The 26778-nt window shown below is 35.2% G+C and overlaps 1 protein-coding gene across 1 annotated transcript; it reads right to left on the bottom strand.

The window, feature by feature from the left end:
- Window positions 1–21263: 21263 nt before the first annotated feature.
- LOC116120706 (receptor-like protein EIX2) lies at window positions 21264–23160 on the bottom strand. The gene is made up of 4 exons (XM_031406674.1): window positions 23098–23160; window positions 22905–22955; window positions 22611–22810; window positions 21264–22527 (listed from the first exon to the last, which is right to left on the bottom strand). Exons 1-4 carry the CDS (start codon window positions 23158–23160, stop codon window positions 21264–21266), a joined length of 1578 nt encoding a protein of 525 aa, XP_031262534.1.
- Window positions 23161–26778: the final 3618 nt, after the last annotated feature.

Below are 26778 nucleotides of genomic sequence, written 5' to 3'. Positions count from 1 at the left end.
TGATGTGAATGGAGGATGCCTATTCTCTTGTGAATGAAGTTCTCACAGTCAGGCAGGCTTATACCATTATGCTCACGAGCAGAATCTTAGCTTGAGCCTACCTTCGCACACCTCCGTTACTCTTTAGGAGGCATCCGCCCCAGAACAGGCTGGGTCTACAGCTCTAGGTGCTTGTCACCAAAAAGAAATGGTCCGGGTGGTCTTGAGTTTAATCAAGAGCAGGCTTAGATCACTTTAAACAAGCTTCCATAGGTGGATCCTAAAGCTATCTTACCTCAGTATGCTGCCATGATACACAAAATTTTGTTCGTCTATGCTACAAACTTCTGGTTCTAATTGATGAAACGATTCATTTCTTCCAAGAAAGCAACAGGTTGTGATGTGCGGCGCTTCCTTGGTGTTCACTGCCTTTTCTCAGTGATGTAAAATCTGGAAAACAAGGCTATTTCCCTGAAGCATTGCCAATAAGAGGTTGACAGAACTCCGTTCAAGAAACATGGCATTTTCGGTCTTCAAGAATTGAAAAGTGACTGAAATTTATGCTGCACATCAGATACGTATAGGCTTCTTTCATTTCAGTATCTGCTTGCTGTATTCTTCATTGTAACTGAATATATTTATGCTCTTACACCTGAACTCAGGTCCATTGGAAACCATCATATATCTACAGTTATACAGAGGAAATCTTTATTTCAGTTACCAAAGATTTGCTATAAGTTATCCTTTCTTCACCAAGTATTGTCTTCCTCATGCATCAGTTTTTCAATTTAGTTACATTCACAAGCCAAGGCATCATGATTACATCCTAGTATCCTTTATTGGATTGCAAATCAATTCTCAGCCTTTAGTATACAAGGTTTTCTTATTATTTTGTGGACTTCTTAAATTGAAACAGTATGGAGGAAATGAAAACAATATAAATTGGATATTGTTTGCAACACAAGATCTTAAAACCGATATTAGAGATGAATCTCAGGCATGCAATAGGACAAGATGCTATGCGAACCAAATATAATTATGCGATATTGAAAGTGAAACTCTACAATTATAAACTATAGCACCATTAGTAACCATAAGTTGCAATCCTTCACGAATTTGAAAATGAATGTCTCATCCATAATGGCCTGGGAAATTTCATTTTGCAATAAGAACAGATTAATTTATTTCGTTTAAAACTTACTCTCTCAATCCCTCCGCCACAAATGCGTGATTTGTATTAGAGTTAAAGATCTGTTGTACAGCTATATGAGTCTTTTACCCGTAAAAGGTACTAAATTTTAACTATACAAAGAAGTTATTGTCAATGTCACCTTAGACCTTTGCAGAGGACACTACTACTCTGTTAGATCTAACATCTAATGCCAAATCCCCAAAATTACAGCAATGCCAAAAAGAAGCAAAAGTATACCATTTCCCCCTGGCAGGATGGATGACCTGCAAAATTCAAGCAAGCTTTTCAGATGCAGTCAGTCATAATCAAGAGACGACATTGTATATTAGACAATTTTATTAGGAGTAGTCTAGTTGATACTCAAACTTGCATATAGATTAACAAGTAAAACTTGAAATTTTGTGATCTCAGTACTAATCTTGCAATTCATCTCAAAGTTCACCGAATTTATGTAGTAGATAGTCGTGCAAATGAACTGGTTTCTTTTATTATTTCTTTACTCTATCATTGTTTTAGACTACGCATAGAAATAGAAGGTAATAGATTTGGGGAGTCTGTTATCTCTTAGTTTGTGAAATACTTCACAAAGCAAACAAAGGCTCTAGATCGATTTGACTAGATTATGGTAGGACAAGAAGAATGCCGCGAAGCTAGCATTTTTTAGAACACAAACTTGACAATAACTCATTCAAGACTCAGGTCTTTAGAATGCAAGGCTTTTAGTTGAATTGTTGTTTTGAAAATGTATCAATATCAATACTATGTTAGCAAATATTATCTAGATTTCCTATTCTAAGCAATACCTGAGCTTCTTCCTCGATTGCTGTATGTATGCCATTGCTGGAGGAAGAATGCCAAACAAGAAGCAGTTTGCATAAACCCCAGCAAAATCTAGAGCTCTTGAAAAGGTTGAGGGGAAGAATGATGCTATGAGAACTGGAAGACTCAGAACAAGTGGCATTACAAATCTTTCCAATATGTTGAACCCAGCTACGCTTGGTCTAGATTTATCTTCTGAGGCACCAATACCCCTTGAGCCATTAAATGAAATTCTCCCAATATTTCCTTGATCACTCTCACCTGAATAAGTTACAAACCCAACTCTTCCAAATCCATCTCCTTTAGAAACCATTTGAGACTGATGGAAATTATGTTCTACCGAATTCCCTTTCCCAAAAATCAACTCCAGGGTATCAACAAGCTGCTTTGGCAAGCTAACAGCATATCCTATGAAGCTAGTAGCCAAAGCGGCAAATGCAAAGCCTTGAACTGCAGATAAAGCAGAAGGATTAACTGAAAGCAAGAGGGATATGGGGTCTTTGGAGGAGGCAGCTCTGTTTGTCCCAGCAAGCCCCAAAACAATCAAATTCCAGGACAGAACCATAATCAATGGGACAACCCCACCAATCAATACTGCTTTTCGAGCCTCAGATACAGTGTTCCCAGCAATCTTACAAATAAAAGGAGTGATAACATGGAACCCTAATGTGAGTACTGTTACAGGTATAGCAGGCAAAATTGATGAAAGACTCCAGGAGGCATAAGCAAAGGAACCTAATACATTACTTCTAGCCACAGATAAACCAATTCCCACAAGTGCAGTTATGGAGAAAAACATAAGGAAGCATAAAAACCTATTTGCAACATCAATGACCTTAAAAGGAAAGAACCCAATTACAATCCCAGCCCCCAGAGGAAACAAAGCATGAGCCAATACAAAATTCATCCATGGAAACAACTGAGACACAATTGAACCAATGCCTGAAACACAAGCCACTAACAAAGAAAAACTCAAGCTGGCATAAACCACAGCAACAAATGCACCAAAGTGACTCCCCAATGCTTTTGTTGCAAGACCAGTAAAGCTCACTTCTTCAACGCCGTCCTCTTCCATGGCTGCAAAAGTCAGCTCCGCAACCAGAATGATTGACGAAATAACATAAACCCAAGACAGAAGAATAGCCATACTTGAAGGAAGTGAGCCTGATCTTATTGTTGCAGCCGGCAATCCCAACATGCCAGGCCCTACAGCTGTACCAATGATCAAACTAACGGCCCCCCAGAAACTCTTCTCCTTCGCTCCTTGTGTCTCCTGAGGTTTCTGTTGCATGACAAGTTCATCATCATCATTATCATTAAAATGAGGAGAAACAACTGGAAGAGAAACAATGTTGCCTTCAGCCGTGCATTTTGTAATGGAAATGAAATGACGAGTCTTGGAATTTCTGGTGAACAATGTAGGCTTATTGAGTGGTGTTGTGTGAGAAATGGGGTGTCTTTGAAGGTGGGTATTAAGGTGAAGTGGGTTAAATGTTGCTGGTGAAACAGAAAGAAGCATACTGGAGAAAAAAGATGGATTTGAGTATATCACTTGCAACAAGATTCTGTATGTGTTTTTGAGATTCTGGTAGTTGACAAATAGGATTGCAGAAGTGCTTTTGTAGTTTAGTAGTCAGAGCCGCCAGACTAAACAATATAGAAACTGACTGTTTGAGGGGTTTTGGTATTAATCGGAAAGAAAACGATGGTGGTATGGATCACATATCGGAAGTGAGAACATAATATAAATTTGGATAATACCATCATATTTTAAAGCGTACGCGGCCGAGAAAATATTATTAAACTATTATTTACGTGGGAAAAAGTCTTTACTTTATTAGGAAGCGTATCTTAAAACTAATTCAAGTTTGTAAAATAAGTTAAAAATAAAATAATGAAAATAGTAATGATAAAAATTTCATAAAACTTTTAGCCTGGGTTCCGCTTCCTGATTGTCAGTTTTTACATAAACGTTTTATTACAATATCTCAGTACTTTATAGTTTAATCTGTGGATTTGGGCCAAAAAACTCATTGAGTTGTGTTGTGTTGTCTAAACAAGCCTTGCAGAATTGTCGGCCCCGTAGGATACAAATAATGAAAGCCCACTTGATTTTAGTACAGGGTACCCGGTGATGCAGTGAATTAACGTAAAATCAAGGCTAACGCAAGACTATGTTTCTAAGGGTTAATAAACAAGTATAGTCATAAAGTCTGAAAGAAAATTTGAATACTCATTTTATATTATCAAAGAAATGAATAATATGTTTATATAGGGTGATGACAATTAACCCTTACAAGACTCCTAATTAAACTAGAAAGTAAAATTCTAATTAAAAACGAAAATTAATTAAAAGAAGAAATCTTCACTGTTAACTAATTATAAAATAAGAAAGAACTCTAAATAAAATAGGAAAAAACGCGTAAAAAACTTAAACGGCCCCAAAATACATCAAAACAGTGGATTTTGGCCTTGAAAATGACTCATAACCAAGGTGTTGGTTAACTACAACGTAAGACTCGAAACAAATTTTCCGTTGATATCTTACATGCCCCGTAACTCCTCTTGGATCAAAAGTGATAACTGTTTTAATTTAACATACCCATTTAGGACTTTTGGGCCATGCGTTTGGGCTTCTGACACTCAGCCAATTCCAAAAATTCATCTTCTAGACGTTCTACGTAAGTATGGTTACAAACAACTATTACTTCAATTCAAGTTTTATAAAGTAATTAATAACTATCTGTTTCTAATTGGGAGTCCTAATACTTCCCAAACTCTCTCTCTCTCTCTCTCTCTCTCTCTCTCTCTCTCTCTATCTATATGTGGCTACTCCAAATGTCTCCAATTCAACTACATAACAAAAACATAGTTCTCGTACAAAAACCATACACAGCTTGTTAAATTTCAATCACAATCATGGCGAAACCTGACAGGATTTTAATATTTTTCTTCGCAATCCCTTTGTTTCTTTCCATCACAATCTCTCATGGCTTGATGAAAACAATCACCCTGACTTCTCCACGGAACTGAATCTTGTGGATCACCTCAAGGTAATGAACCAGCTCTGCATTAAGGGTCTGATTCCAAACACATTAAAATCCTATACCTTGAAAGATATTAACGTGGTGGAGATCAATCTTGAACATCCCTGTTACGTGACTATCGGTTAGATAAGAGCTCCAATGGCTATGCATATTAGTAACTAAAGAAAGATTTAAACTTAAAACCTCTTCAGTAATACACTCAAATAGTTAATTTTAGGTCATTTAGCTTTCTATAAAAAAAACAAATCTTCATGGATAATAATCCATTTTACTGAGTTTACTATCCATTGGGCCAAGCCCAAATTGTGTTCACAAATCACGCTCTTAGATGAACGAATAAAAAAAAAATCGGCTCAATAAAAGAGTATTGAAAAGACAAATTAAGTTAGGGGAGGCCGGCCGAAAAGCATCACCGGCCAGACCAAATCTATGGATACGCTCATCTCTGAAGGTTGACTGCAAATTTGGCTAACATTTTTTATTTTTATATTTTATAAATATTTTTTTCAAAAAAAATTATCTTTAAAGATATTTAAAAAAAAAAAAACTCTATCGTGTAAATTATTAGATAGGAGATGTCAACTTTTAACTTAAATTGGAATACAAATCTATGGCTACGAATTTATTGCAATTTAATATATATATATATTAAACCCTTGGATTATAGTAGGTAACTGTGAAAATTTTAAGTCAGAAAATTAAATTAAAATATTCATATCCGTTAAATAATCAAATTACTTAATTATATATTAAACCATTTGTATTCAGTTTCTAATTTCTAATTACTATTGTTAATGTGATAAAAGAATTCTTGAATTTTTTAAAAATTAAAAAAAAAAAAATGTAAACCAAGGATTTCCCTGTTTCAACGTAACTGGAATTTGACAAAATTTATAATTTGTCTAATTAACGACACAGAAAAAGAAAAAGAAAAATTACAACCAAGTGTTTTCCTATTCCAACGTAGGTGGAATTTGACAAAATTTAGATACTTTGAACTTTAATTGATCAAGTCATATCATGTCGTGTCAATATGTGGGGTCAAATATTATAAAAAAATTTGTCGGTAGGTTATTTTAAAAAATAATAATAAATTTTATTTAAAAATTCCGAATAAAATATGTTTTTATTTATTTATTTAGAATAAATAAAACTTATTCTGATAACATTATTTGGAATCCAATTATATCATATTAATTATAATTTTTTAAGACTAATTTTGTAAACTAAAATCTCTAGAGAAAATTTATCCAAAAAAAAAAAAAAATAAAGCGGTTAGAATTTTAGGAATAGTGGAAACTAAAGAATTAAACTAATTTTTAATTTCAATATAACTATATTTAAATTTTGAAATGAAATAGTTGAAATAACCCTGAGGTTTAAGAACTTATTGGAAAACCCTGAGGATGTGAAGTCATTTATTCTCCTCTCAGATTTGGAAAAAAGATCATTTACTTCCTTATAACTATAACAATTTAATGGCAAATTTTTCTTGATCGGTGGGGGAAGTGATGATTTTACTTTTTAGAGATAATTAATTTTTTACCTTTGGGTGTAGTATGTCCAAATTAATTTTTTATTAACATAATGACACCGAGCTCGTATTGCAGCTCGCGCTACTGAATCAGTTGCTTTATTTTTGGTACCAACAATTAAGAATTGTTTTTCCTTACTTGCTGTATCAAAAACTAAATCACAAGCTTCTGGTAAAAAACGAATAGTTTTAATCAGATTTGTAATATGAATATCTTTATACTTTGCAAAAATATAAGGTGCCATTATAAGATTCCATTTCTTAGTACCATGACCAAAATAAATTCCTACTTCCATCATTTCTTCCAAATCCTAATATTTTCTTGGCATTTCTCCCCACACTTCCTCTTTGAAAAATTAAAATTAAAACCAAGTGTTTTCCTATTCCAACGTAGGTGGAATTTGACAAAATTTAGGTACTTTGAATTTTGATTGATCTAGTCATATCATGTCCTGTCAATATGTGGGGTCAAATAAAAATTTTCATTATTTATTTCAATCCAATTTTTACCGGTTGGTTATTTTAAAAAAATAATAATAAAATTTATTTAAAAATTCCCAATAAAACATGTTTTTATTTATTTATTTAGAATAAATAAAATGTGTATTAATCATAATTTATAAGTGTATTTACTTATTCTGACAACAATATTTGGAATTGAATTATATCATATTAATTATAATTTTTTTAGACTAATTTTGTAACTTCACACCTAAAGAGAAAATTTATCCAAGAAAAAAATAAAGCGATTAGAATTTTAGGAAGGAAAATAATACAACTATCAAAGAATACACACCGAATTCATGCACTAAATTACGTGACGCCATTCAGATCATCAATTAATTATGAATTTCTTTTTTGAAGAAGACAGGATGACACTATGCATAGTCAAACTAAAGAATTAAACTAATTTTTAATTTCAATATAATTATATTTAAATTTTAAAACAAATTAAAGTAACCCTGAGGTTTAAGAATTTATTAGTAAAACCCCAAAGGATGAGAAGTCTCTTATCCCCCCCAACGAACAATTCACTTGTACATGTAATGGAAAAACATGTAAGTCACCTTTAATCTCTTTTGCATAAAAAAAAAAAAAAAATTGTTTTAGAGTTAAGATTTGATTAGCGATTATTAGTTTTAGGGGGATATTGTTAAGATTGTGGAGCCAAATTCAATCCAAATTAGTATTGTATCGTGATATGTTTTCTAACATGAAGAATAAAAATATAATTGTACTAGGAATAAAAATAAAAATTGAGTCATATTAAATATAATATCTCATATATTAAAGATAATAAGAGCCACCAAAGAGATGTTTAGTGATAGAACCAATTTATGAAACTTGTGAGAAACTCTTATAATTTTTCTTCTTCTTCATAGTAAAATTCTGCAAAAGATAGCTCTCATACTAAAAATTAACCATTATAAATCTTGTGTTTATGTGTATTATTAATTATTTATCCTTTGTTCACTTTACTTTTGCTTTCATAAGGATTTAAGATTTGCTAACATCTGATTAAATCTTGGACCAAAAGCTTAGGATGGATCAAATCATTCTCTTGATGATTTTATGAAATGTCAAGGGAGATAATGTGATTTCTAATATTGGTAGGGTCTATGTGTTATTTCCTTGAACGTAGGGATGGAAAGAAAATAAGCCGATAAAATTTATTGCGCTAGCATTAATTAAATAAAATTTTAGTTACCGGTGGATCTGAATTCCTGTCCAGTCAATGACCATAAAAAAAAAAAAAAAAAAAAAAAATCTTGGGATTGGTCCCACACAAGAAATGAGGTGGCAGAACACCAGGCTTTTATCCAAATCATATCCGAAGACCGAAAATCATTTACTTTTTTGGAAGTAAATTTCATACAATCAATTAAAAGTGCCTTGAATATTTGGAAATATAAACACAGATATAATAGAATAATTACTTGCATTATGGATTTTGCTAAACATATGCCCACTAAATTTTAAAAAAGAATCTGAACACACAGGGTTCTGCAAAATAGCATTAGACCATTAAGAAGAGAAATCTGTAAGGTGAACGCAATATGATGTAAGCTCAATTGCACTAAATGCAAGCAGTCTGAAAAGAAACATGTTCACAGTAGATGGAGCTGAAAATGATGCATGGATAGATGAACAATAAGACAAAAAATCAAGTCATAAATAAACGCATTTGTAATACCATGGATGTAATGACCATATGGTATCACATTTAACAAAGATGTATTTCTAACTTCCACTGCCAGATGAAAGCCGAATATTTAATTGAAGTAGATGCAACTAGGAGATAAGAAACTAATGGACTTTCATGCAATAAAAGACCTGATTCCAAATGGAATAAATGGAAAGAAGCTCGAGATCAAGCTACTGTATGATGAGGCTGGGACAAGACCGAGTAAGAACACATGAGAGTGGTGACTTGTAAGTCTACCAGTTATGTCAAATTCCACACTCATATATGATATATCAGCATCTACCAATTATCTAAAAGCAAATGCATGCTGGAAATCTAAGACCATCGAAAACTGATCCAAATGAGCAACATGGTTAGCATAAGATCGAAAGCCAATACTCAAAAACACCTTGATATTCAAAAATATGAATTTCTAACTACCTATTCCTGAGTGATAGCAATGTTTCTTTGTCGGAATCGTGTGCATCAACTATAGAAGAGTCATTAAGTTCTTCATCTCTCAAGTGCATTTGGGCTTCAATACTCTTCTGTTGAGGAGGATGCAAACCAAGTTGCTTGAGTTTATGGGAGACCTGGGCAGCGGTGAACCTTTTCTCACCATTCAACGCATTTGCAATCATAAAGCTACACCTCTTATGATATTTGTACCTGTCGATTGAAAAAGCCCAAATTAATTATTTCTTTTACATATAATGAAGTTAACCCCCAAGCGGATGCTGATTCTTTTGAGGTATGTTTAAGACATAAACGAGGATGGTTATAGTGCCACCCTCCCCAATTGTTTAAGGATTACCCAGTGGACAATACCAACTTTAAGCTGTAAAAATGTAAATAAGTGAATTAACACAATCAATTCAAAAATTGCAATTGGGAAGAAATTAGTTTTTGGGGATACTAACTAGTTATGACAAAACTGATTCTGAGAAAAATACTTCTTCATTTAAGAATCAAAGATTTTACAAAATATTTTTTAAGTTACAGTAGTTAGTTCCTTATATACAATGTGTTTATTGATAACCAACTCTTATCTTAGCTGGACTAACTAACTTCTAACCACTAACTAACTTCTAACTACTGTTTAACAGACTGAACAGATTAACTAATTACAATTAACAAACTGCTAACTAACTGTTAACTAACTTGATAACAGACTAACTAATTTACAGTTTCATTCGTTGATGCTTTAGCTCCAGCATGCTGCATGATTTCGTTCATTGATGCTTCAGCTTCATCATGCTGCAAGATCCTCCCACAAGCTGGAGAATGAATACTTAACATTCCCAGCTTGGACAGATTAGCGCGAAATGGTGCAAGAGAAAGAGCCTTAGTGAGTAAGTTAGCTAACTGATCAGAAGAAGAACATGGCATGAGATGAATAAGACCCGATTGAACCTTCTATCGGACAACATGGCAGTCTATTTCGATGTACTTGGTACGCTCATGGAACGTGGGATTGGTAGCAATCTGAAGTACAGACTTGTTGTCACAGAAAAGCAAGGCAGGATGTGAATGAAGGACACGAAGATCTTGAAGTAAGTAATGTAACCACTGAATTTCACGCGTTGTGGAGGCGAGAGCACGATACTCAGCTTCGGAGGATGATCTGGACAAAGTTGTTTGTTTCTTAGCATGCCAACTTATCAAAGAGGAGTCGAGAAATACACAGAAACCAGTAATGGATTTGCGAGTAGTAGGACAGCCAGCCCAATCACTATCACTGAAGGCTTTTAGTGTAAGTTCAGATGAGACAAGAAAGAATAGACCATAAGCTGGAAAACTTTTAACATACCGAAGAACACGATTGGCAGCTTGAAGATGTGCTGAGGTTGGTTTGTCAAGAAACTGACTTAATTGCTGAACAACAAAAGATAAGTCAGGTCTGGTAGAGGTTAAGTAAAGGAGATTGAGAATTGTCAACAAATGGAAAAGTTGACTCATAGAACAAGACGTTTTGGGAGGCAAATATTTCTCTAGAATGTAAGTCCAGGAGAATGAAACCTTTGGTGCCAGAGGGAAATCCAAGGAAAAGACACTTCCTAGCCCGAAAATCTAATTTTGTTCTATGAGCTGATAAAGTAGAAGCAAAACAAAGGCAACCACAAGTTTTTAAGGAGTTGTAATATGGGAGAGTATTGTAAAGCAGTTGGAATGGGGACCTGTTTTGCAATAAGGGAGTGGGAAGCCGATTTATCAAATGAATGGTATGACCTATAGCATAATTCCAGTATAGTTTGGGTAGGTTAGACTGAAAAAGCAAAGATCGGGCAACATTTAACAGGTGTTGGTACTTTCTTTTTACCACACCATTTTGTTGGGGTGTCTCAACACAAGAAGTTTGGTGATAAGCTCCTTTTGAAGCATAGAAAACAGGCATGGCAAATTCAGAACCATTGTCAGACCGAATGGCTTTAATTTTGCTGAAGAATTGAGTTTCAACAAGTAAGAAAAAAGATTGAATTAGATTTCTTACTTCTGATTTTTGTTTAAGTAAGAATATCCATGTGAACCTTGAATAATCATCAACAATGGTTAAGAAAAATCTATGCCATGAATTGAACAAGTAGAGAAAGGACCCCAAATATCTACATGAATCAGATCAAAACATGTACTGGTTTTAGTAATACTAACAGGGAAAGGCAATTTCTTTTGTTTGGCCAAATGACAAACATTACATGCTTCATTATTATGGAATTGAAGATTAGGAATACTAGAAGATAAAAGTTTCATTCTAGTATCTGAAATATGACCAAGGTGATGATGCCAAAGATCAAAAGTAGTAGTGGTTGAAGCTAATGAAGCTGAAGCAGGTAATGTGAACTGAGTCGGTTGCAGAACATTGGAACTGCATGATTTCGTCATTGCATACAGGCCATCAAGCACTTTAGCTGAACCAATTGTCTTCCACACAGTCAGATCCTGAATCAGGCAACATGAGCTTTGATAGATTAAGCAACAGTTTAATGAAGATGTAAGTTTGGTTACAGAGATAAGGTTGAAAGAAAATTCAGGTAAATATAAGACATCTGTGAGAATGAGTTGCTTATTTAGGCAGACTGTTCCAACATATTGGGCAGTGATTTTCGAGCCATTTGGTAAGGTGACTAAGATCAATTTAATTTGTTTGTAGGTGTCAAAACATGATAAAGAGTGTGTAATGTGATCAGTGGCTCCAGTATCCACTATCCATAATGGAGATTTAGAAGTACATGATAAAGCTAAATGAGTACCTGATGTGGAAGAAAAATGAGGGATCAATGTTGGCTGATGGGGTTGTGACACAACTTGGTTGGTAGTATGTGAAGGTGGAGCAGAATTTGCTGGTTGTAGTAGAGCCAATAGTTGCTGATATTGTTGTGGAGTAAAGGAAACATTAGAACCAGACTTTTCTTGGTTTGAACTCGGCACATCAGAATGTAACTGCAGACCTTCAGTGTTATTGTTTTCTTTTGTGACAACAACATTGTGGGCAGTAGAATTCCTAGGCTTGTAACCTGGAGGGTAACCATGCTTTTTATAGCATGTTTCTATTGTGTGTCTGGGTTTGCCACAGTAGGTGCAAAAGCGATTATCTCCTCCACCAGAAGATTAAGTATACTTTTTGCCTTGTTGGTACTTGGAAGACTGAAGATTCTGCTGTCAAAATTGTTGCTGGGATTTTGAAGGGAACTAAACACTTTCTCGATTAGATTTATTTACGAACACCTTGGCACCTCCCAAACTCAATTGTCTTTCTTGTTAAACAACTAAAGAAAAAACCTTGTTTATGGAAGGCAGAGGATCCATGAGCATGATTTGTGATCTTACAACAGTGAATGAGTCATTCAAGCCCTTAAGAAACCTTATCACATAGTCATTGTTTTGATAGGTTTTAAAAGTGTTCAAGATTCCACAAGAACAAGGAGTGGAACATGTGCATAATGGAAGAGGTCTGAAGATCATTAATTCATCCCAAAGGATTTTTAACTCAGTGAAGTAATCACTTACATTTTTGTCTCCTTGCTTAAAACTATAGATTTCTTCTTTCAAATCTGATATTCTAAAAATATCTCCTTGTGAAAATCTTTCGTGAAGGTCAGTCCATACATCATATGCTTTATCAATCCATAATATGCTATTAGTAATTGATGGAGAAAGTGAATGAGTGAGCCAAGATAATACCATTGTATTGCATCTTTCCCAGACTGAAAACAGAGAATATGTGCTGGAGGGTGCTTCGATTGTGCCATCTACAAACTTCAGCTTGTTCTTTGACAATAGAGCCATTTTCATAGCTCGCTTCCAGGAATGGTAATTAGTGCCATTGAGAACTGGAGAGACTAAAACTGCAGCAGGATTTTCATTAGGGTGCAGATAGTAAGGACTGGAAAAATTGGTGGAATCTTCATTTGTTGAAGTAGTCATTGTGAATGCAGAAGCGTAATGGATTTAGAAGGAAAAAAAAAAATTTGCTTCAATGAAGCTCTGATACCATGACAAAACTGATTCTGAAATGATTCTGAGAAAAATACTTCTTCATTTAAGAATCAAAGATTTTACAGAATATTTTTTAAGTTACAGTAGTTAGTTCCTTATATACAATGTGTTTATTGATAACCAACTCTTATCTTAGCTGAGCTGGACTAACTAACTTCTAACTACTAACTAATTTCTAACTACTGTTTAACAGACTAAACAGATTAACTAATTACAATTAACAAACTGCTAACTAACTGTTAACTAACTTGATAACAGACTAACTAATTTACAGTTTCATTCGTTGATGCTTTAGCTCCAGCATGCTGCATGATTTCGTTCATTGATGCTTCAGCTTCATCATGCTGCAAGAAGTTAAGCCAGTAAGATCTCAAACAGTTGAACAACAGATCTTGGGACTCACATCAATGATAGGAGATCTGCATGAGTAAAAGAAATTTAGTTTATCCTCACCGTTCAAATAAAACTTTAATCATAGCCTCTTGACCTGAGGTCACTGTTCATAGCCTCTAACAACAGTGCTTCAAATCTTAACCTGATATAGCATTGGAGAGAGCTCCAGGTCACCAATGATGCGCCACAACATGCAAATTATGCAATGATTGGTACGGTTGGAATTTCTCTCATAAAACTTCAGCAACCAGCACAGTTTTTGAATGATGTTGCAATTTTGCAAAAGCTGAAAGGAAAGTAGAAACCTTAAAATCAGCTTCATTAGTTGCTACTAACTGCTCACTATCAAAAGAATCACCAGTACTGCAACAAAGATGATCATCGGCGTGATCAGACTCTCTGTTATTTGTCTGCAACAGATTGACTTCAGGATTCTCAATGTCCAGCATGAACATTTCAGGCTTATCAATCTTAGCAAGGATGTCCATGTCTTCTTTTGCAGCAGAAGTTGCATTTTCTGGGTTTCCCTTCTATGATATGCAACTATCTGCCAAAGGTTCACCATTTGAGATGCAGTCCTCATTTTGAATGGTAGCATGACCCTCAATTAATTCATTTCCAGATTCCTTATTGCCCTTTGCAATCTCCTTTTTTCCTCCCCTTCCTTGATTTTCTAGAAACCTAAATCACAAAACAACCATTTTTTTTGCATTATTGAGGTTGCATTAAATACCAAAACCAAAGAAGAAATATTATGAACTACTTACACACACAAAAAGAGGGCTACACAAATAAAAAGTTCAGAATACTCAACTAGCAATAAAAATGCAAAATATATACACACAGAGGACTTCACGTAATAAAACACTCAGAACTTTCAACTATCTAGTTAATCAAAATCCCCTATGTTCCAGAATGTTTTAGCTATGTAAGAGTAATATGTCTGGTTTTACAATACCACTTAATTATTGAGATGTTGGATAAGATGATACAACCTAAGATAACCACAATTAACATGTTTTCCAACCTAATCACTCTGCAAATAAGAAACATACCCTTAATACACCACATGATTGAAGATTCTCCATGAGTCGTACAAGTACGTATATCATTTCTACTAAATCTACAAGATCACTGGAAAGAAGAATAACTAAAATAGCATCAGAGGCCATACATTTGATTTTGACTTCTAGACATGCATCACCAAGTATATGGTTTTCGGCAAAGAACACGTATGCTTGTACACCATTACTAGTAATTTATAATAAGTGCCCTAACCGAAATGTTTAGAACTAAATATTAAATAGGAAAATAGAAAAGAAAACAAGGTGGAAGATTTGTGCAACAAGATCATCTATCCTATTATAATTGTGCAATAACGAGTTCACATTAAGAAATAATTTCATATTATAAGACAAAGTCAGCAAAAAGAATTTAAAAGCTTGAAGGGGAAACCTTTTGGGTTGTTTGTGAGTGTCAACACCTTGATTAGGTTCAAGAGAAATGAGTAATCCCTTCTTCAGTCTGATCATAAAATAAATTATAAAGAAGGATGCGGTGATGGTATTTGGCCGGAGAACTCTAAGAAAGAAAAGGAGAAAAATTGCAGAAAGTGAACTGCCACTTTTTATTAGTAAACTTGCAAAATATATACACAACAAGGCTTACTGTTTTACCAACTACAACAACCATTCAGACTTTTAAATTTCAAAAACAAAGTTGGTAACTTAATACATCCTTAGTCTAAGCTGATTATACCTAATCATGTCACAAAAATAACAACTACAGCACAACTCCAGCAGCTTCCGTTTCAGCAGAAAACAAGGGAATGCAGCTGCTACTTGGCACCAAGAAACTAATTCAAAAACAAACTAACTTAACTGAATTTTCCAGCAAATTATCAATGCTTTAACATGCGGACTGTTTGTGCCTCCTTAGAATCTCCTGGCAATGCCTTAAGCACCAAATCTAACGTGCGAATCTACATGAAAGAAAAGCCAGTGCCAAAGTGCGACTTGCATAAGAATTTGTGAAGGTAAAATAGAAATCAATTAACACAGGCAAGATAAATTCATGTTAAGAACGTAACATTGCAATTGAAACTTCAAGTTACAGATTTGAGCATCCACAAGCAAATCCACCTCATTTTCAAAAGGACCGTGTACAGTTAACCCTGAGGTTGTATTTTTATTACCAACTGCAATATATGAAACATTCTCTCTTCTATTCACTTAATTCTCTCCAATGTTACACTCTGTGTCTTTCCTCCACAGAGACACAAATTGAAACACAGAATGTTTAGATTGAACATTTTGCATTGGCAAGCACATACATGAAACTGTACTTTAGATTTAAAAAGGCATTATAAGGTAGAGGATGCTATATACAGAAGATTGATTGATGTTCAACATCCTCACCAGATAAACTTACAGCAATATGCGCAATGTACAAATGTGCAATAAGTGAAACTTCACTTTGCCAACTTTCAAGACATAGTCTTTTTGATCTTGTGACAAATTAAAAGGTTCAACTACACCAGGTTTTTCTAGAAATCTGGCAGGCTAGTTAGAAGGAAGATATCTATTGATAGCAAGTTTTTTTGTATGCAACAACTAATGCATTTTTCTACTTCTTAATAGCTTGACAAAACAATTACATATATGCAGTCATGATTCATCTAATATGCATTAAAGAAAAAATAACAATGATAACTACTGTATGCCTGCTCAAGAATTTTCATTCTAGAAATTTCATGTTTCGAATGTTGGATGCTAGACCAGAATTCTATAATACGATGAAACTTCAAAAGATCACTTCTTAATATATGAAATAAAACAAAGAGCATCATCTTTTTATCCAGAACTTGTGTAAACTTCTGTTACACAAGTTCTGAATATATCACAAAAACTATCCGTGAAAATGTTTCAAAATTTAGGAAACGAAAAATGAAAATTTCATTTTATAGAAATTCTTTTGTTCACACAACAATGATCAATAGGAAAAATGCATTAAAAAGCATTCAAACACTTAAAAATATAAGGTGTTAACACAAATCTAATATCAAGTAACAACTCTAACTTGGAATGGTAAAATCATGCAGAAATTTACATTCTTTTAGCACACATTCAAAGTAAAAAAAAAGGCATCTATGGGGGCCTAAGTGTCATCAAGAATGTTTTGTAAAGCAAGGACAAGGAACTTAGAGAAGCAAGGCTTAAGAACTTTAGTCAACCAGGAAGTATATATCACCATCTTTTTCATAAGAGAACCCGCGGCAGATAGAAACTTTATAGTTTTTTGTTTCCTTCAAGCCATCAAATGCACTACGCCGATTGTCTCGTTCATCCTCTTCAACCATACCGAGACCGGCGCAGATCGCAGATAAGCCTTCCATGTCCATCTTTACTTGTGAACAACTGTTAAGGTTCTGGAAGAAGTGAGAACCGATTGGCTATACTCGGAGATGTGGAGAAAGCAGATCTGAGGTGAGAATGTAACGAAAGTGGAGTTATGGCTCTCGTAGCGCCAATTTAATTGATGGAGACAAAGGTACGTCAATTTGCTGAGGGAACCAATTTGATTGAATGTAGATGTTTTCACATTAAAGTAGGATGTTGCAAAAATTCTGTCAAGCGGTTCTTCAAAGAGTATTTCAAACAATTTGTTTAACTAAAAAAGATTTTTCATTAAAAAAAAAAAAAAAAAAATATATATATATCTATATATATAAAATAAATACAAAACTCTGCTACAATAACGTATTTTGAAGAGTAATTACTGGAATTCATTGATATTATAAGATGGTAACATTCTCTTCATTTTCTTTATTTTCCATAACAAACGAGTCTTAACTTTATATAATATGAAATACATAATTAGCTGGAGAGAATGTCATCCCAGAGACATAATAGCTGCTGCCAGAGACTGGGAAAAGAAAAAAAAAATGCATTACTATGAGAAATAACATTCAACCGAAAGGAAAACAAAAACTAAACATATATTTTTTACTAAATATAATTTTTATATCCAAATATATTCATATTATATTACTCTTCTAATTATTTTGTACCCTAAAAATTTATATAAGAAAATACAGTATTATTCGTATATTCATGTATAACTTTTACGATAAAAAACAGAATATTTAATCTTAACTTTTGAAACAACACTAAACATATTTGAGGAAGCTTATTCTCACAATATGGACCATAATAAACACATATAATACAAAAGATATTTCAAAATTTATTTGAAAGTGCTCTTCACATTGATGTTAAAAACATTCTCGTAAAATAATTAGTTAAATTGATCTACTTGAATTATTGCGTGTTTAGAGAAGGTGACAAAAATTTACTTCCATAAATTCCCTATCCAAATCACAAATTTAAAAGCAAATTATGGATAATGTTAAACATAATAACTGGTTGTTGGCACCCACTAACTAGTACTGAAAGGAGCATTACCATTTAGTTATTAAACCACTGCTTCAGTTTGGCGAAATTTATCATTGTTGCCACGTAGATCCTATCTCTGGTATTAGCCAAGAAATTGAAGTAGGCATGTCTCCTTGACTGACTAAGCACCAGAGTGCCACAAACACCCCAAAACCCTGCAATGAAACCAAGGGTCAAACTTATGTAAAAGCCAAGGGTTATGAACTCATCTTCTGGAATGTCGGTGTCCTCTTTGCCTCTAGTAGTAGTTGGACCTTGGGCTGGTTCTTCTCCAGGACATTTATTTGGAAGTGGGAGGCCACACAGTCCGGGATTCCCCGCATACATTGCGGCATTGAAGCTCTGGAGTTGAGTGCCTGTTGGAATTTTTCCCCACAAGTTGTTGTTTGACAAGTCCATAACACTTAGGCGATCTATTAGAGAAAGGCTTGACGGAATTTCACCAGAAAATTGGTTTCTTGATAGATCAAGGAAATCCAATAATTTTAACTGACCAATCTTCGAAGGGACTACTCCACTAAAATTGTTTCTTGAAAGATTCAAAACAGTCAATCCTACTAGACTCATAATCTCTTCAGGAACTGCTCCATCCAATTTATTAACGGAAAGGTCGAGGCTCTTGACTAACCCCAAAGTGTTTTGGTGTTAGAATTTGAGGTGGGCCTAACTCCTCACCCAATAAGGCCTTATTGAATGGGAGGATTACCCCCTCTTATAACCCAATAGGCTTGAGCGTGCCTAGTCGGTGTGAGACTCCAATACTACCCCTCACGGTCAAGCCCATATGTTGGGTCATGCCTGTTGATGGAGGTAGTTGTTGGCTCTAACTCCTTACCCGCTGGTCAAGCGCTTAACTCAACTGAACCTGGGCTCTGATACCATGATAGAATTTGAGGTGGGCCTAACTCCTCACCCAATAAGGTCTTATTGAATGAGAGGATTACTCCCTCTTATAACCCAATAGGCTTGAGCGTGCCTAGTCGGTGTGAGACTCCAATACTACCCCTCACGGTCAAGCCTATATGTTGGGTCATGCCTGTTATTGGAGGCGACAGGATTGACGAGAGAAAGTCATCGAGACTCCAACCAAAGGTGGAGATGAAACTTGGGCCCTATCAGAACCAAACTATCCTCGACCCGACTCATGCCAAGCGCCTCAAGAGAGAGGTAGGCAAGATGACCATGACGACAAAGGTGTCATCGAATTTGGGTGGGAGAGAGTGTCACACCGAGTGCCCGAAGCAGAAGAAGGTAGGCAGGGTGGTCAACTCCAAAATTCTCACATCAGGCAGGAATGAGGTTCTTGAGAAGATGAACCTGAGGAAGAAAAGGAGAGACTCTAACACGGGTTAGAGAAAAGAAGCTAGCACTAAGGGTGGTAGGCTGAAGAAGAAGAAGCCAACACTAAGGGTGGAAGGCTAAAGTTGTAGAAGAAAGGAGGAGTAAGAGCATGAAGAACAAGCTGAGAAGATGAATTACCAAAAAGAATCAAGGAGGAGTGTTGGAATATGAACACTTTTTGGTAATTGATGAAGAAAAGACAATCAAGAAGGAAAGGCAAGTAAGAAGAAAAGGCAAACAAGAAGAAAATGAATTTAAGTTTTGGGCAAATTTCTAGTTTAGGAATTTGTAATTGAAGAATATTTGTTTTCCTTTTACTTTGAGTTTCACTAGGAAAGAAGAATTGGTTTAGGGTTTTATTCAAGTTAAAATAGGAGAATGATTTAAATTATAAGAGTTCTATTAGGAATAGGAATATGAATCCTAGTAGAATAAGAATGTCTTATTTTACTTATAAATAAGGGAGTTAGAACCAATTCAAGGTAATGAGAGAGGAATAAGAGAAAGAGAGAATTTGAGGATACAAGGGGTTTTGAGGTAAGGGTACTACAGGTATCGAGTAAATACCAAAGGGTATTAAACACCATAAGAACGGGATGTCCGCCTAAGTAAAGGTACTAGGTTGATGATGCGATAAAACACTTGTATCGTATTCATATTATTATAGTGAAAACCCTCTCATCCGTGGATGTAGACAAGTTATGCCGAATCACGTAAAATATCGTGTGCCTTTTTTATATTGTTATTGCTGTTCTTTATTTTTATGTTTTACTCCTTCGATTTTTAACATTTTGTACATGTATTCACCTCCTTTCCATGTTAACCATAAACTGACAAGAGATTTACCTGTTAATGGAGAACTTCCAGTAGTGAGCGTGGGTATATATTGGCAGGTGATAGAGGCAGTGGAGCTCCTCTCTTGAGACAAAGCTGTAAAATTTTTAACACACTTTGGTGTAGTTCCAGTAATATTGTTTAAGGAAAGGTCCAAGATCTAAATGTTTACAAGACGACATAATTGGAAAGGTATATTTCCATGGAATTTGTTAGACTGCAAACTAAGAATAACCAAATTTGGTAAACTCTCTCCTATCCAATCTGGTATCTTTCCTGATAATGCATTTTTCTGNCTCTCTCTCCTGTAAAGACATTTTACTTTTCCAACTCTTTTGTAAGTCAGTCCGCAGTTGCGACCTGACCCACACTAATATCAATACAAATCAGTAGACGTAGGACTTGCTACCTTAGCATCCGAACCACTTAAAAAACTCCATTTGCATTTATTTTCGCTCCATATATTCCATTTTCACGTGTATTTAACAGCCAATCAACGTTACGCACGTGAGAATTCGTTGGTGCTTAAACCGAGCATCAACAGTAGGTGATAGAGGCAGTGGAGCTCCTTTCTTGAGACAAAGCTGTAAAATTTTTGACACAGTTTGGTATAGTTCCAGTAATATTGTTTAAGGAAAGGTCCAAGATCTGAATGTTTACAAGACGACATAATTGGAAAGGTATATTTCCATGGAATTTGTTAGACTGCAAACTAAGAATAACCAAATTTGGTAAGCTCTCTCCTATCCAATCTGGTATCTTTCCTGATAATGCATTTTTGTGAAGATCTATAACTGCCAATTGTGTGCAATTCCTAAAAAATGGAAACTCTCCGGAGAAGCTATTGTTGCTTAAACTCAATGCTTGAATATTACGTAGAGAGCAAAATGAGTGGGGAATTGTCCCGGAGAGGCCATTGTTTGCCAAATTAAGAGCAACCAAATTTTCAAATTTTATCCAACAATCTGGAAGCGTTCCTGATAGTTGGTTACTAGAAACTAGAAAGGTCAAGATGGGATACTCCTGGGACACAAACAGAACATATGAAAGAAATTGGTCCCGAAAACTTATTTCCAGAAAGATCAATATAAGATATACATGAAGGAAGCGATAAAAGTGGACCCTCAAGATGGTTTGAACTGAAATCTACTCCGGCAAAACTAAACCGAGTAAATGAAGAGAAATCTGGAAGATTACCCTTGATTTGGTTGTGAGAGATATTAAAATGGACAAAGTTACGGTATATATCCCAAAACCAATCAGGAATAGTATCTGAGATTTCAGCATTGGAGATATCAAGCACAGCAATAAATTCCTGAGTTCGAAGCCATTTTGGAAAATGAGGCCCCATCTTGCAAGAGGCAAGTAATGCACTGGACAGGTGAAAAGGAGGAACCCAGTCATTGCTAAATTCCAAAGCAAGAGAGTTATGAGATAAGTCCAAATCCTTTAATTTGGTAAGATTTAAGAAAAAGTCTTCATAAATAACACCTTGCAATGAATTTCCGTGAAGATCCAATCTCTCAAGCTCGGACATATGTCCAATGCTTTTGGTTATGGTTCCATTTAAATGATTTTCTCCAAGTCGCAAGTCTTTTAAGGGTGAAAATCTTGTAAATTCAGGCACTGACCCTATAAATTTATTGGAAGACAAGTCTAGTGTAAGTAAGCTAGACATACTCCCAAGGGATTTTGGAATCACACCTTCAAGGTCATTGGACTTGAGAGAAAAACGACTAAGAGAAATCATGTGTCCGAAAGCATCAGGAAGCAATCCTTGTAAATGATTAGAATCAAGGACAAGATCAACAAGATTGCTACTAATATTGAACAACCAAGAGTATATCGCAGAACCGATATTGTTATGAGAGAGATCAAGGCTCGCAAGAAATGTAGTAGAATTGACGTCGTCTGAGGGAGATGACGGAGAGATAGGTGGAAGATTACACCCATTTAGCTTCAAGTCTGTTAAGAAAGGGAGCTTCTTAACTACTTGAAACCAACCATTTGATTTACTAAGATCGATGACACTCAAATTAAGATATCTTAAAGAAGAAAGATGAGAGAGCCAGTCAAGATTTCCAACACTAAATAAGTTATCATTTCCGCTCAAGTCAAGAAATTGCAAACTTGAAAGATTTCCGAGCTGATGAGGAATCGGTCCAGCAAATTGAGCATAAGAGAGAGAGAGGTAGCTCAATTTGCTGAGGGAACCAATGAACTCAGGGATTGGACTTTCACCAAAATTATTGTAGCTGAGGTCCAAATATTTCAAATGATTCAATTTCAGCAAAGAAGCATTAATTATATACCTTTCAATGGCAGGCTTAAGTTCAACTCACTAAGATCAAGTCCTTCCACATGGCCCGTTTGACTACAATAGAGTCCTCTCCATTCGCAACAATTTCTTTTATCATTTTCACCTCCCCAGGAAGAGAGACGGCCAGATTCGTCCACCGCCAGGCCTTGTTTGAAAACGAGTAGCGCTTCTCTTTCCTCTTCTATGCACCTTATAGTGTCAGAATCCGCAACTCTTTGCTGCAAAACGAACAGAATCGAAACAGCTAGAACTAGATGTTGAAGGAACCTTCCACTAAAGATTGTCATCATCATCAAGCAGCGATGGAACTACCTGACAATGAGCTATATTTCTGAAAATGAACCCAGAGCCCACGCATACCGACTGTTTATATAATCTAAATTGTTATTACCATTAGTGGTTTCCATTAACAAAGTCTTCGGTCAGGTCAATAGACCTTTGGAAAATTAATTTGCTACTCTTTTTAGCTTCACTTTTTTTCTAATTAACCGTCTTGTGCACGTACAGATTCACGATACATTGCAATTCCAAGCTCAACGGATTCCTCTTGCAATCTGGCAATTTTCATTTGTATAATCGTACTGTATGAAATGATATCAAATTCATTCTCATATATGGTTTTTGGATGAGTTAACTAATACCTATATTATGCAGGATATATGTACTATAGTCTGCTCTATTTTTTCTCAATTTTTTCGCTTTTCATTGTAAATAAAGGCATAGACATTTGTGTCATACTGATTATCCTTTGTGTTCGTGACAAAAGCCTTTTGAGTTGAGCAGCATAATTTCTTTCCGCTAAGAAAAATGTAAAGAAAAATAAAACAGAGACGAATTAGTTAACAAAGTTTAGAGAGAATTATTCTTAAATATTGATGATATTTTAATTCTTAATAGCTTAACGTGTGATTAATCTGATTACTTACAGCTTTTGCAGTTAATGAGTTTATAAATAAAATCCTCCAGGTCAACCTTGCGAGGAGTCTATCCTCTGCTTTACACAGCACAATTCAAGGCGTGATGTGCTTTGTGGTGGTCAGTTTCAGTAGCATTCAATGTAGGGTTTCCAGAACGTAGGACTTAATTTCAAATTGAATGGCGTACAGTTTGAGCCTTCACTTTGAAAGGAAATAGTGCACTACTAAAATATCTCATACGTGAAAGAATATATGAGGACCAAAATCTTGAGCAAATATGTGCAGTATAACTCCAAATTCAGTCGTTAAAATTGAAAACCAACCATCCAAATTGAAGAGCCAAACGTCCTCTACATTCTAACAAACAATCAGGTTGATCAGACTAGAGATAACCTTCCGATCGTCAGGTTGAAGGACGTATAAACTGAAAATTCCGTAACTCAATACTTTGACTTGACTGTCTTTATAAAAGCAAAACTCCACAAAAAGATAGCTATCATGAAACTGACCGTTAGATGTGAAGATCTTGCCACCAACAACAACAACGCCCTAAAATTTGAGCAAAAATAGAACAAGATTCACCTGGTGTGACTACCATCCTTCCACATATTTTTAATCTATGAAAAGTACCCACGTTTTTTTACTGTTCACCCACTCTTAGAAAAACTAAAACAAGCCGTACCTTTTTTTTTTCATTCATTTTTTTTCTTTTTTATCTTTGGGCTTTAGGATTTTGGGCCATCCTGCATGTAAGGAAACCCAAGCCCAATAGACTTTAGTCTCCCATGCGGTTTTATGTTACATTATTTTCTTTTCTTCCCTTTTAAAATGTGACTTTTTGGTATGATAATAAACACATTTATGTACCATAACAATTAATGTTTGCTCCGGAGTTTTTGAGTATCCAAAGATTATATACGTAATGATATTTCTTTTATTTCCACATCAACATAATTTTGAAAATTAAATACTCTCGGTAATGTGCAATTCCTCAAAAATGGCAACTCTCCAGAAAAGATATTATTACTGGTGACTCAAGGAGTCATCATGCTAACAAGCTAATATGTCCATAAGCATGTTTGTTAATGACTTTTGTTCAAGTGTGGACTTAAATGGCAAGGAAATTTCCGAATGCATTCAAAGGTTCATGAAGAAGGGAAAAAGGCAAAGCTTAGATAAAGAATTTGGAGGAATTCAAGAAAGCTTCTGATTTTATATGTTAAGCATGAGTCTTGGTTAGAAAAATTCCTTTGCATAAGAAAGCTCTCAAAAAGTTGATTTTGGGATTTTTGAATTGAGGCCTAAATGTCATTTTTCAACAAGGAATTAATTTTTTTTTGCCAAGTTTTAGATCTTCATAGTTTAATTAACCCATTAGATCAATCGATAGGCATGGCAATGGGCCCTAAAATTCTGGGGCCCGTCTCTACCTATCCTGTATGGGGCAGAGATTCCTTGGTTTTTTTTTGGGATAGGGGTAGGGACACGAGGAGTTTTAATCCCCATCCTTGAGGATGGAGCGAGGGTGGGGGTTGCCTTTCCACTACCCCATCCTATATATATATATATATTAAACCCTTGGATTATAGTGGATGTTGTGTGTGATTTTTACCATAAGAGTTTGCAGATCTCGGAAGCTCGCAAGGAGATAGTTTGACCTAGAACAAGCTTGACCCAAGAGCAAGCTCGACCTAAAGTCAGTTCGATTCAGAGTAAGTACGACGCAGGTGAAGCTCGTCATAGCGATCAACCCAAACGGCTATTCAACGAAATCAAAGATAAACTCGAATCTCGGATATTTTGGAGGGGATATTAAACCCTTGGATTATAGTGGATGTTGTGCGTGATTTTTGCCATAAAAGCTCGTAGATCTCGGAAGCTTGCAGAGAGATAGTTCAACCCAGAACAAGCTCGACCTAAAGTCAGTTCGATTCAAAGTAAGCCTGACCTAGGTGAAGCTTGCCATGGCAATCAACCCAAACAACTGTTTAATGAAATCAAAGATAAACTCGAAGCTTGGATATTTCGGAGGGATCAGACCAACATTACTGGCAACTCAATCCCAGGGCACAATCACGAAGATCACAGGATTGTAAACCAACTCTGATTGCAATCCCGAACTTATCTCTCCCCATTAATTTCAAACTTGTATATAAACTCCCTAAAACAATGAGAGACGGGTTAGCAGATTTATTCAGGCATTCTATATTGTTCTTGTAATTACTCAAAAGCAATAAAATAATAGTGGATATAGGCTCAAGTTCTAACTTGCCGAACCACTCTAAAAACCCTTTGTGTTCTTTATGTTATTAGACATTTTTTACATTCAATTGCTGTTATCTTTAATCACACACACATCAGTTTAAATTTCATCAAAGTCAATCGGTTTTCGTAGGTTGGTGCGAATTTCGTATGAACAGTGGATGAAAATTTTAAGCCAGAAAATTAAATTAAAATATTCATATCAGTTAAAAAATCAAATTACTTAGTTATATATTAACCCATTGGTATTCAATTTCTAATTTCTAATTACTATTGTTAATGGTGATAAAAGAATTCTTGAATTTTTTTTAAAAAAAAAAAAAATGTAAACCAAGGATTTCCCTGTTCCAACGTAATTGGAATTCATCCATGGAAACACTGAGACATAATTGAACCAATGCCTGAAACACAAGCCACTAACAAAGAAAAACTCAAGCTGGCATAAACCACAGCAACAAATGCACCAAAGTGACTCCCCAATGCTTTGGTTGCAAGACCAGTAAAGCTCACCTCTTCAACCCCGTCCTCTTCCATGGCTGCAAAAGTCAGCTCCGCAACCAGAATGATTGACGAAATAACATAAACCCAAGACAGAAGAATAGCCATACTTGAAGGAAGTGAGCCTGATCTTATTGTTGCAGCCGGCAATCCCAATTTGCCGGGCCCTACAGCTGTACCAATGATCAAACTAACAGCACCCCGGAAACTCTTCTCCTTCACTCCTTGTGTCTCCTGAGGTTTCTGTTGCATGACAAGTTCATCATCATTATTATCATTAAAATGTGGAGAAACAACTGGGAGAGAAACAATGTTGCCTTTAGCGGTGCATTTTGTAACGGAAATGAAATGATGAGTCTTGTAATTTCTGGTGAACAATGTAGGCTTATTGAGCCGTGGTGGTGTGTGAGAAATGGGGTGTTTTTGAAGGTGGTTATTAAGGTGAAATGGATTAAATCTTGCTGGTGAAACAGAAAGAAGCATATTGGAGAAGAAAGATGAATTTGAGT

The sequence above is a fragment of the Pistacia vera genome, unplaced genomic scaffold (assembly GCF_008641045.1).
Source record: "Pistacia vera cultivar Batoury unplaced genomic scaffold, PisVer_v2 Contig941, whole genome shotgun sequence".
Classification (NCBI taxonomy): Eukaryota; Viridiplantae; Streptophyta; class Magnoliopsida; order Sapindales; family Anacardiaceae; genus Pistacia; species Pistacia vera.
This window is presented reverse-complemented; position numbering and strand designations above follow the sequence as displayed.